General features: G+C 39.2%; 1 protein-coding gene across 2 annotated transcripts in view; it reads right to left on the reverse strand.

Moving 5' to 3' along the window:
- Nucleotides 1-6519: 6519 nt before the first annotated feature.
- The window catches only part of LOC113108551 (T-box transcription factor TBX15-like), a 20358-nt gene continuing 14716 nt past the window's right edge, over nt 6520-12161 (reverse strand). For both annotated transcript variants that reach the window (XM_026271747.1, XM_026271748.1), the window contains exons 6-8: nt 12161; nt 10919-11016; nt 6520-8230 (exon numbers count right to left, since the gene is read on the reverse strand). The exon at nt 12161 is cut by the window's right edge and continues 64 nt beyond it. In XM_026271747.1, the coding sequence (XP_026127532.1) occupies nt 7404-8230; nt 10919-11016; nt 12161 (926 nt within the window). In that variant the 3' untranslated portion in view covers nt 6520-7403. The remainder of the gene's footprint in view (nt 8231-10918; nt 11017-12160) is intronic.

Here is a 12161-nt window from a genome sequence, read left to right on the forward strand (position 1 = left end):
ACTTTTCCTACATAATTTTTAACAAATTGTATAGTCCTACCCTTTTAATATTATAATTGTTTTTATTTTTATGCAATAAATCTATAGTCTCCATCTCTGTTTGCTTTCCATTAGCGTTGTGCATACCCAACACCAGCTCAGAAACAAGCATTTTGAACATGCACAGGCAGTAATAGCTGAGTAAAAGTAAGTGTTTGTTTTACTGGAAGAGAGAAGTCCCTTCAATTAAAAGACCATCTCTCACTGGGGCTCTCCTTACTGCAGTAAATTTAACTTGGCATTCCTTTGTATGGAGCAGGTGTTTGGGATTACCGAGCAAACCCTCTGTCTGATGAAGGCTTGGGAGGAGGGAGTGTGGTCACAGAGATGGAAAAAAAGGTCCAGGGTACAGTTGTTCTGGGACATATGAACTTAAACTTCATGCCATTCCTACATTATATTAAGATTTGTTTCCTCTTTCAAACTGTAGTTCAGTTGCTAGTAAAACATATTAGCGGACATCCACACACACTGAATAGTTTAAGAGACTATAATGGAGTGCTTCGTCTCAATTATTACATTCAAAATGTAATCCACAACCGAAAAGATCTCTGTTCGTGCATTTATAACCGATCTCTTTCAGCACCTGCTTTCCAGACCAACAGAGCAAAAGTGTAACATAAGGATGCTAATCTAGCTATAACGTTTATTGTTTCCTTTAAAAGCCTGTGAGACTGTGAACAAAAGCTGGTCACTAATTCGAGTCATGGTCCTGCTCGCTGCTGCTGTGGCGAATGAGGTGTTAAAGAGTTAAACGGTAACTATCCTGAATTACTGAGGCACATGGTTTGCCAAACATTAGGGCACAGAAACACACACAGGCACATTTTCATGTATTTTCATGTAGCAATTGCGCATACTAACAACTGCATACATTTCATGGACTTACAACAGATTTATCTTGCAATCAGGGAATAAAAGTGCCATTATGCACAAAAACACCCCAGGTTTGAGGTCTAAAATGGTGTGCTGATGCCAAATGCCACCGGTAGAGTGAAATAGGAGTTAAGCATTGAACCCTGTAGGACTGCACTGCCAGAAAGTTTTCACCAGGTCCGCTACTATGGATTAGCTATGAGACAATAGCATTTTGTGACCATATTAGAACACCCTTTTTACCCAAATAACTTCTTTGAAAAGCGATTAACATGGAGCTGTTTGGAAAGGCCGGCTTGAAATTTCCATGAAACCGATTGCCCAGGTGAGAGATGGAGAAGAATGTAGGGGCTATTTGTCAAACCTGCATTCAGACACGCACCCAACACATATCTACATGCCTCGACACATAGATTGATGAGCGGCTAACATAGATGGCGAGACATTGGCACAGCCTCTGTTAGGCCTAACTCTACAAACACAATCTTAAGCCAGCCATCATAGTAACATTTTATGTGACAAGCATTATAAAGGTGATTTATTGTACGCATGTGTGTTGGCAGAATATTTCCCAGAATATTGAACTGTTGGGGGGGTTCTGGATTAGCTCTGCATTTTCAAGCAGCCTGAATGATGGCTGTTCGTGCTGTCCGTCTATCGACCGTTAAACAAACTTCCTGTGAAAATAATGAGCGGAACAAATCGAACTGCAGAATGTGGCGCAGAGGTCTAGTCGAGGACTGAGGAGGCACATTGGTTTATAAAGAGGAGGAAAGCATGCCTAAAGCTGTGTGGTGTTTTTACAGGCCAATATTATTTATGGCACGATTTACTCAGTTGCCGCCGCACTGATAATACACCCAAAACAATTTCTACAGGTCAATACTTTACACTATAAATACTTTAGCCTTGCAATATAATTTCACAAAGGCAGTGTCTAGTCAATCACAATTACAGTAAACATGGCTTAAACATATTTATTGCATATAATAGCATACAATATTGCTCTACCAAGCTACATTGCCCAGAGTGTCTTTTCCACAGTTTAGTTATGCTGAGTCTGTTTTGAATAGATATTTTGAAGAATGTGTTGACTGTTCAAGACAGGGTCTTGAAACAACACTGAATCATTGTCTTTTATGGACAGTTCAAACATCCTTCAAAATATCTTATGTGTTCTAAAGAAGAAAGAAAAACTTACACTACACTAGCCTACACTAATTGGTGGTTTGGTGATTTATTTAAGAATTTGGCACAACGTTGTTTCATTTTAGCACATTTTTCAATGACTGCTTTGTTGAAATCAGAGATCTCATGTGTTTCTTAGAAACGTTTTCATTTTAACAGTCTAATGATTTTAACAAGCGGGCCAGACTCATATCTGCCCATATCGCACGCAATTAGGACATGCTGCATTTTCATTTTTGACCACAGATTTACATAGGAAACAAGCTGTTGCGCTTGTGAGGGCAGTTGCACCCTCTATTTTTTGAATAATGCTGAACATTTTTATGAGTTAACAATTTAAGATTGATTCAGTCTATGTTTTCAAGTGGATGAACAGGCCTACTGCTCATAATGTACAAGCAAGGCACGGATGGTCCCTGAGTTTCTTGATTAAATGACTGAAAAAAGGTCTGTGGCTTACACAGCCTCTAGATATTTTCACATTTTGTTCTACAGCATAAAATACATGAGTAATACCCCTTTGTGATTTATTTTCCTTGTTGACTAGTCTTGAAAAAGTAGTTGCTAACAAGTGGCCTTATGTGCATACAGAGGTTATTGATGACATTAAACAACATCATGCCGTGATGATGTTTGTCCGCTATTACAGCCTCATTGTGTTTATAGTCTCACTTTTGCAACTATTATATATACTATTATACATTTTTCAGGGGAAAGATTGAAATAGTGGTGGTGAAGTTAAAGTCAAATGACTTTGGTGTAGTGTTTTTTGTTTTCACTTCATTACTCTAACAGAACTGTTGTCAATGACATCCTCAAACAGATGGGGGAGTAATAACTTGTGTTAATTAATTGGTTTGAGATAAATGAATGTCAGATTACCACTGTAAATATGTACATGGCATATGAGAACTACTTTGCAATTGTTCTCTGCAGTTTGCTTTCCAGATGGTTGATTTAGTCATGGGTTCTTTCCACATATGTCATAGTGTACTAGTGCATATTTACATTCTTCAAACACGCCACTTGAGAAACTGTAGAAAATTTTTCTACATAATGTTTATATATAAACTTCTAACCCCAGGTCAAGGGCTTTAGTTCTGACCACATAACATTGCAATACTGTTTTCAAATGTTCATTGGAACTATGGTTTCAGGAAACCCAGAATCACTGAACTATGTTTTAACAACAGAAATTGCGACCATAGCTGACTAATGATGCTTTGGGAAACGCACAACAGAGAGCCTAAAAGTTCTGAAAGTTATGTGTTTTGACAGAGCCACTCTCTTCTTACTTCATTTCTGGTTTGGGGGATGCTTGATTCAGTGTCTGCTTCAGCAAGGTCACTAGCAAGATCCATGTGACCAGTCCAGGGTGGACTTCTCTCATTAGAGGAGGAAGTGCCTCAGTGGGGTGTCTCTGTACTCCACAGGTACTGAACCACAGGAAAAGGGGTCTGGCCCTTGGCTCAGCTGTTTCCATCTCGACTTATCGTTTCATCAGAACCACTTGCTTTGAGAGGGTGTTGGCATCTCAAACATTTATTTTCATCCCTCAAGTAAAAAAGGTTCAAACACTTCCTTTTGACCTGCATGTCTATGGCTTTTAAATATATGAAGCTATTAATGGTTTAGATCAGTTTTAAAATGCTACACTTGTATAATGTTAGCATCTGCTAAAAACATGCCAAATTCCTGTGCATTTTAAATATGGGCCTTTAGCGTGATACAATAAGTTAAGAAACATTTTATAATAAATATGACTACATGTGGCTTTAAAATGTCAGAATTGACATGTATGGGGAGTTGTTATGAAACAGTCAAAAGCCACCAACAAAAACATAGCATGATGCTGGACACTTGAGCAGGGTTTAAACTTGGACTTAAGTAAACTCAGAAGACAACTTGTAAAAAAAGCACTTACCTACCATTTTTTTAAGAGGTCATCAGATGCTACATGCACTTTTAGTTGTTTGAACTGAAATGTGTGTTGGCAGTGTGTGTATACAACCACCCTATAATGATATGAATTTTTTTTATCTTGTTAAGTCAATTCCCTTTTCTTAAATCGAGCAGATCTCAGCTGCCTGTCTTTGTGACGTCACACAGACAGGCCCCTCCCACTATAGTTTGATTGACAGTAGCTTTTCAGCACAGATTGAACTGATGTCTGGAAAGAGAGGGGTGGGGTCAGCAGAACTCTTTAACATTTAAAGGAAAATGCAACAAAACGGCTTGCTCTGAAAATAGTGTTTTTAACACTACCATTGTGAAATTGTAATCAAACTATGTTAAATACTTTTCATTAAGACCCTAAAGAATCACATCAACTTGTGGAAAATGGGCAACTGATGACCCCTTTAAGTGAAAGCAGCACAGTCATGGAAAACATCTCTTGCTCTGTTGACTGTCTAATTGTGTACGTCACCTAATGCGTGAGTGAGTAAAACTGGTCCATGTACAAACAAAATACTTTGGTTTTAAATCTGACATTCTGAAATTAGATTTTAATTAAACATTGTACTGTGGTGGAGGGATTCATTGGAGATCCTGTACATATCAAACAATACATTCTGATTAGATAAACCTTTCACCAATATTCATGTAAAAATGTACGGTTAGAAAACAATGAAAATGTATATGCTAAAAAATAAATACAAATTTAATAAAATAGAGAAAGAAAGAAAGGGGCAAAGTACATACACTGGAAATGTAATCTGAGCATTACAATTGACTTGACTTGTACTGTTGCACTGAATAGGAATTCTGAGCTATTTACTCAAACAACAAATTTAATGCTAGTAGAATCATGTGGAAGAGAAACACAAGAGGGCAATAGTTTACCAGAAATCTTATCTTACATCGCCTTACTTTAAACCAGCTGTGTGGATTGTCAGAAGAAACACTTCTGATTTTCTCATTGTTTTTATTACTCTTTTTTTTTTTTTCATTCTTCTAGGACTGAAGTGTCTGCATGCTTTCTGGTTTTGCTCAGACTGATGGGATGGCATAGTATTTTGTTAAAGGTTAAAAACTGGATACCCAGACAAGATCAATCATTGTACATAGATCTGACACTCTAAGCTGTCGAGGTCCTGTTTGGTGAACAGAGCCTTGTCTAGTTATGTGGTTTGTAGTCACTATTTACTGTATACACCTCCATAGGCAATTTTTCAATTTAAATATTGTATTTTGAGAGATGCCTGGCTAAAATTAATAAGTAATAATTCAAAATATGTTTAAAAGAAATTGAATATAAAAGAGAATGAGTATATCCTGAGAACAAGACAGTAGATCTTTGTTGTAGCACAACAATGTGGGTTTGGTAAATATGGAATCTATTCCGTATATTTTCCTGAATTTACCTGTGCATTCTGGTTGTGATAGGCAGTGGTTCATTTTACAGAGAACAAGTTGATTAAAAATTTTAGCAGAGCTTTGTTTCAAACTACCAGACAAATAAATGTACATAATTATTGGAAATATTATCCAGATAGATGGCGATGTGCCAAATTATGAAATCATGCACTCTTCGATTGCATATCCAGTCATTACTAGAGCTGCTCTTGAAAAACAGGTGTTTCTAATAGAGAGAGATGTCTCCACGGTCTTCTACCCCGTTTACTTTCTGATGAGGAATCAGATATGATATTTCATAGTTGGAAGCGAGCACATGATGGGAAGTGATCTGAGAAAAAAAAGAAAAATAAAGAGGAACAGAGAGAAAGAGGGAAAAAAATTACTCACTTCTGAAGACATCCATGTAATAGATGCTGATTGTGCTTTTAAATCAATGACGTCTGTGCCGGGATAATGAGGACCAAAGCCCAGACATGAGAGAAGTGATCATAAATACATACTGTAAGCGTATTAAGAGCAGACATATTAAAACCAGAAATGTAAAAATGACCCACATCCAGTGTCTAACAGATTCCTCTCTTCACAATCCCTCTTGCCCTCATTCTCTCTTTAAACAGGTGGCATATTTATATGCATCACCACAGTGAAAAGGATGAATTTGATCCACATGGTCGTCTCTTTCTTCTTTATTTCAAAGAGAACAGCAGGATCAATCCTTTGTTTTTACACATTTATTTTTACACATATTGACTTTCAAATAACCATTTTTGCTTTCTTTTTATCTCAAGCCCATTATTATAACAGAGAGGAAAATAATAGGGCATGATATAGATTGCATTTGATTAGTAAAACAGACTTGCTTAAGTTTTTGGACTTTAAAAAATAATAATAATTGAACTATTCAAATACATACATAAATGTTTGTGAAGGTCAAATCTATGATCATTTCTTATTTGAGATCCATCATACTGTATACTGCATGATGTCATTTCAAAACAACAACCAAAAGCAACAAAACATGCTTGATTATTTTTTTTTTTTCCCAAGAAACATACAGAGGGCTTATAATGTTTATTTAATGAGCTTTATGTGCTGGGCACTTGTATTTACAGTCTTAAAAGCCTAAAACATTATTGCTCATTACTCCCACACTATTCAAATTTAACATACACTGGCCATATAATTGCTTAGCATTTAAATATATTCATTTACAAACACTCCAAAGCAAATACCTTGTCTTCCTATGGTTTTTATCCACACAACAATTTAAAACCTATGTGCTTTGCGTGCATTCACTATTGCTCAAATGTTATGTTCCACTCAGGATATGGTTAAACCTTTTCCAAACCAATAGGCAAAGGTTTAGCATTTCAGTACAGATTGTCAGAACCATACAGAGACCCTTTTATTACAGGAGGATTTTACTTAGCCATCCTGAGACCCTTCACCTCTGAAAGAGTCAGTGAGCTGACAACATCCCATCACGACACCATGACAAGCATCATATACTATCAACAATGAAAAAGTAATACTGTCAACACTTATTCGCTCACAGTTTTGAGGACAGTTTATTCAAGTTCTGGCTGATGGCTCTTGTTCTTGTGGGATATTTAAGGGGCCATTATTGCTGTCATTATTGCACCAAATATGAATCCTCATCATAATCCATTTTCTAAAAATCAGAGCTCAGTTGATTTACTTCAGTTTTGCACACTGTTCACTTTCAACTCCATTTTAGTCTGATGATTGATAAGGCATGTGTGTAATAAGTCCACACTAAACAGCTGGTGTCACAAACATCACAATGGCAAACTGCTCACGCCAATGTGTCAGACATTTTGAATAATAATACTCTGAAAACCCAGTAATGCTGAGCAAAAGACTGCAGCAGCTGTTCGTGCTTGGTGTTTTGATCTGTTTTTGGTTTATTTTCAATGGCTTCAAACCATGTGCATGGACATCTGTGAAGAGGAGCCATACTGGCGGCCATCACAGCTGCCAGCCCCCTGTTGGCTGCCAGCGGGGTTGCTGATCATGTGCATACTGTCCATGCCGCTGTTGGACAGGTACTGACGTTCGGCAAACGCTCCAGCGGAGGAGGAGGAGCACAGTAAGCCACCCTGAGGTTTCTCTGGGCTGGCCGCCAGGCGCGGTGAGGCCGGGAAGTTGTATCCATACAGGTTGTAGGGATTGTGAAGGGAAAATGCATTATATGTGCTCTGCTGCACATGATGATGGCTCCCAGAGAACATGTGGGCGGAGGAAGGGGAGGACCCGGAGGAAGCCGATGACCCAGAGGCGGAGCTCGCCCCTGCCTGCATGACGTACTGCAGTTGGGACGCGGGAAAAGAGGCCAGCTGACTTCCATATGCATCCATCTTGCTTCCGCCGCTGCCGTTTCCAGCAGCCAATGAGGCGTGAGCCCCTCCCTGCATTCCTGCAGCAATGAGAGAGGAAGTCCTCTGAGGCAGGAAGGAATCGGAGGCCTGGGCAGAGGTTACAGCGCCTCCTGTGGTCTGGAGGCGGCCGTAGGAGCCGTCGGCCAGTCCTCCGTAGCCCTGCAGGGCGGCCATGTTGCTCCTGGCACATGCAGGGTACTCAGACAAGCCCAGGTTACACAGCTGGCTCTCCCTGCAGCCCACATTGAAGGTGTTGGGTGCCAGATGGAAAGTAGGAGGGGAGCAGGAAGGGGAGAGGAGGTGCGTCGCACCGGAGGGAGATGGAGTGCCAGTGCTGGAAGTAGTGGGAGAGGTGCCAGTGCTCCCTCCTGAAAAACAGAGTCAGCAAACATTTAGAAACATCCAAACCCCAAAACACAGTGTGGATACATGTTCCTATGCATGAAGAATAAGTGCACACACAAATGGAGAACGGTGAGACAGAGCCAGCTCTGAAAACATACACACTGTCCAACAATTACACCAAGAGCGTATCTCTTATTTCATCCTGTGGACCACGAGCAGTCACCATGGCTCCTTAGGGAGAGCACTTCATCTGGTTACAAGAGAGGCCTGTACAAACCTGGCAACAAGTGCCACCAATTAACCCATAATGGAGCGCTCATCTCCACAGTGCTATTCTACATTCTCCAGAAGTTGCTGAGCTTTCCTAAAGGGATTGACTCATGTCTTTCCAATCCTGTATGATTCTATTTCCTCTGTGAAACACAAAATAACATATTTTGAAATGTCAGTGGTTTTTGTACATACACTGAAAGTCAGTGGGGTCCAATTTTGGAACCCACTGTCTTTCACTATATAGACAGAAACAGCTCTTCAAAATATATTTTTTGGAACAACATGAGGTGAGTGAATGATGACAGAATTTTAAAGCGTTTTCTCTTAAGGTCTAAAACTATTGCTCTGTAATAAAAGGTTTAGAATTACAATTATTAATAGTTGACCATTCTAAAAACCACACTAACAGAACGCTAGGATTTGTTATTACAGGAATAAATTACATCTTAAAATATATTAAAATAAAAAAAATAATAATGATAATAATTAACAATATTACAGTTTTAGTTTTGCTCAAATAAATTCTTCTTTCAAAAAATGGAGTATTGGAGTCCACATTTTTTAAAGTGTACATTTGTAAACCGCGGGTTAACGCTGTTCTTTGCAGATTTGCAGTGTCAGTATGATTTACTGGAACACATTATGCAGTCTGTTTAAAAATGTCTTGTCTCGCTCTTGCACAGTTTATATTCAGTATGCTTTTCACAGTGTCAGTATATGAATAAAATGCTCTCTTCTTCACTCAAAAACATTTTCCGTCACTGTATGACATTTTGACTTCAACACTTGTGCATGAAAAGTGCATGAAAGTATTTACCTATTTAAATAATAAATAAATTTTAAAACAGCTTTGTTTCACACTGTATGCATTTCCAAAATATGGGGTTACCTCTGTGTGAGACATTGGTTTGCATGGGGTTTGAAAGCACGTTTAAGGAGACAATAACCAGAGATTAAGCACAGTGTGAAAAGCCCATTACATGTCTTGTCAGCTACAACCATCTAAGGGATAATGTGACAAATGTTGATTGCAAATGTGGCTTGTGTTTCATAACAGGCAAGTCTGGTCAACAGAGCACTAGCCGTCTTCTCTCAGTATGACAGGCAGCATTTGGGCATATGTTCATAGAGGGAAAAATTCACTGGCACATATGCACAGAGAATAAGTCAAACACTTGGAACTGAATGATAGCGGTGGGATATCTACCACATATTTCTTTATTAATGAGAAGTTGGCCAGCATTCAGTTTGTTGTTTTGAAAATCTAGTCGGCTCTGCGGCTCAGAATGGGAATTAAAGAAACTAAATAATTCAGAACTCTCTTGGCTGAGGCTTGGGCCAGCTCCATATGCGTTCGATAATACAGCTGAGTTCTGGTTCGCTCAACGCGGTTCTGTTCTGTTGGCTGAGGGAAAGGAGACCTCACGGTGATGTCATGTTTTCCCCCTGTTGTCAGGCTGGGGTGAGAGCGGCTTCAGTGGTGCTTTGAGAACAACTAATTACTCCAATAGATCTGCATGTAGTTTTTGAGGGCAGTCAGTTTGGGGCTGCGAGGGCAGGGGCGGAGGGGGAGAACACAACGTTTTGTCAGCCGTGCGAGAACTTTAATTAACATTTAATCTGTTTCGTGAAGTTTGTGATGACAAACAGATGTCTACACAGACAAAATACCGTGCTCACATTACTCTGACCTTATGACGGGGGGGAAAAGTAGTTACATCAACATTTGATAATCTGGGCCATAACATTAGCTATGAGTAAGAGACGGTTTTAGCTAAATTCACAAGAAGACTTTTCCTTTTGAATGACTCAATCTGTCATCATTTGTTCACCCTGATGCTGTTTCACAACAAATGCAAAGTACCATAAATGTACCATGAAAGTGGTCTATACATCTTGTGCGGTACATGAAATCATATGATCACGTTGGTGGAGAAACAGACTGAAAAGTATTCATAATCTTTACCAGAAAATTGAATCAATGAGTTTAGCTTGAGAGCTAGATCAATTCGATTAGAGAATAAATCATCGATTAGTGCATGAATCATTAATTGCATTTGCAAATAATTATTATATTTTGAATATTTGGATTTAAATGTATATTTCATTATTTAACTCATGATTTTTGGACTCTTTCTCACATAAAGCTATAATGTGGTTTAATTTTAGGGCTAACTGTTCCTTAAAGGGGTTGAAGAAGGGAAATAATATTTGATCTGTCTTACAGGCTTACAGACAACCTCACTCTTGGACACAAAAACACAAGATTGTCCAACTTGTCCCACCCATTGCAGAGCTCCCTGCAGGCTTAGAGTCATTCATAAATCCACTGTGGTATGTGATTATTGTGGCCACACAGTAACTTTAAAAATGATTTATGAAGCAATATTTTGAAATCCAAAGCCTCCGTTCTCCAAGTTAAAAACATCTCTGCATACCTTGCTGTTTCTGCATGTTGGTGAAGTCTTCAAACGTCAGCGTCCTCACTGGAGGTCTCCAGAAAGCATACGTCTCCATTATTGCCTCCAACCCAGTCCTGCAGGAGGGACAGTGACAGAGAAACCCGGGAAGAAGTGACGTGAGAGAAAACAGGTGAGCCAGTCAGATTATGCACATGAGGCAGCGGCAAAAAGGGAAAAAAAGAGGTGGGGAGTTTGAGGAAACTGGAGCCTGTAAAAAGGAGCAGGTTTTTACTGTGCACATAAATCTGGGTGATGTTTCATCTGTGCTCTGTACATGGCTCCCCTTCCTGTGTGATTTACTCCTCTTTGCATCGGCCCTCACCGCGCAGCTTAAGCGGCAGTAATTCTCAACTCCTTTCTGCTTGTTAGTGAGACGCTGTAATGACTCACTGATGCACTGGTCACCAAATGAAAGACTTGTATTTTCCTTTAGTATAATACATCACTGATTGTGATTTACATTAAAATACTGATTTATAGCACAACTGATTCCACCGATCATCAAAAGCTAACATTACAACTTAATCTGCGGTGTTTAAACTGGAATGAGAAGGATCCAGTGCATTAATGGAACTGTGGTTACTTTGTGACTGATCAACTGTTTTATTGTATGAAAAAGTCCTTTATTTGCATTAATTTTATAAGGATATATGTGTTAGGCCAAGAGCATTTTCTATTTATATATCTTACTCCTGAATAATCTTTTCATCTCTATTTTTCTGCAATGAAAATCTAACACTAGTTCATAAATCAGGCGGTCTATTGTTTGTAAAATGAAAAAAGATGTCTCAAATATCTTTGGCGATAATACTCTCCATATGGAAGGCTGCTTTCATGTGCTGAGGGCCTGTCTCAGACTTTCTCGCAGTATATGGCCGTTCTGACTCGCATCTTATAGAGACGAATGAAGTGCACGGAAATACAGCGAGAGGGAAAGAAAGGTTTCCCTCAAGATTGAAGGAAAGGAGTTAGAAAAAGCGAGAAAAGGAAAGAGAGGCATTTTTCTTTCTGCTACCCTCAATCAGGCTGCTTTATCGCAGATCGACTAGGCTTTCTTGGCAGCCGAACGAGGGAGTGATTTTAATGTTGCGGGACGTGGGATTAGGAGGGATCTCCTGGGGTTCATACCCATTTGAAAGGCCACTGCCGAGATATGTGTGTATTTGTGCACACAGCATGGACAATACGGAGCAAGGGTAAGATTTCCTGAAAATCTACC

This window comes from Carassius auratus, chromosome 9 (genome assembly GCF_003368295.1).
Source record: "Carassius auratus strain Wakin chromosome 9, ASM336829v1, whole genome shotgun sequence".
Lineage (NCBI taxonomy): Eukaryota > Metazoa > Chordata > Actinopteri > Cypriniformes > Cyprinidae > Carassius > Carassius auratus.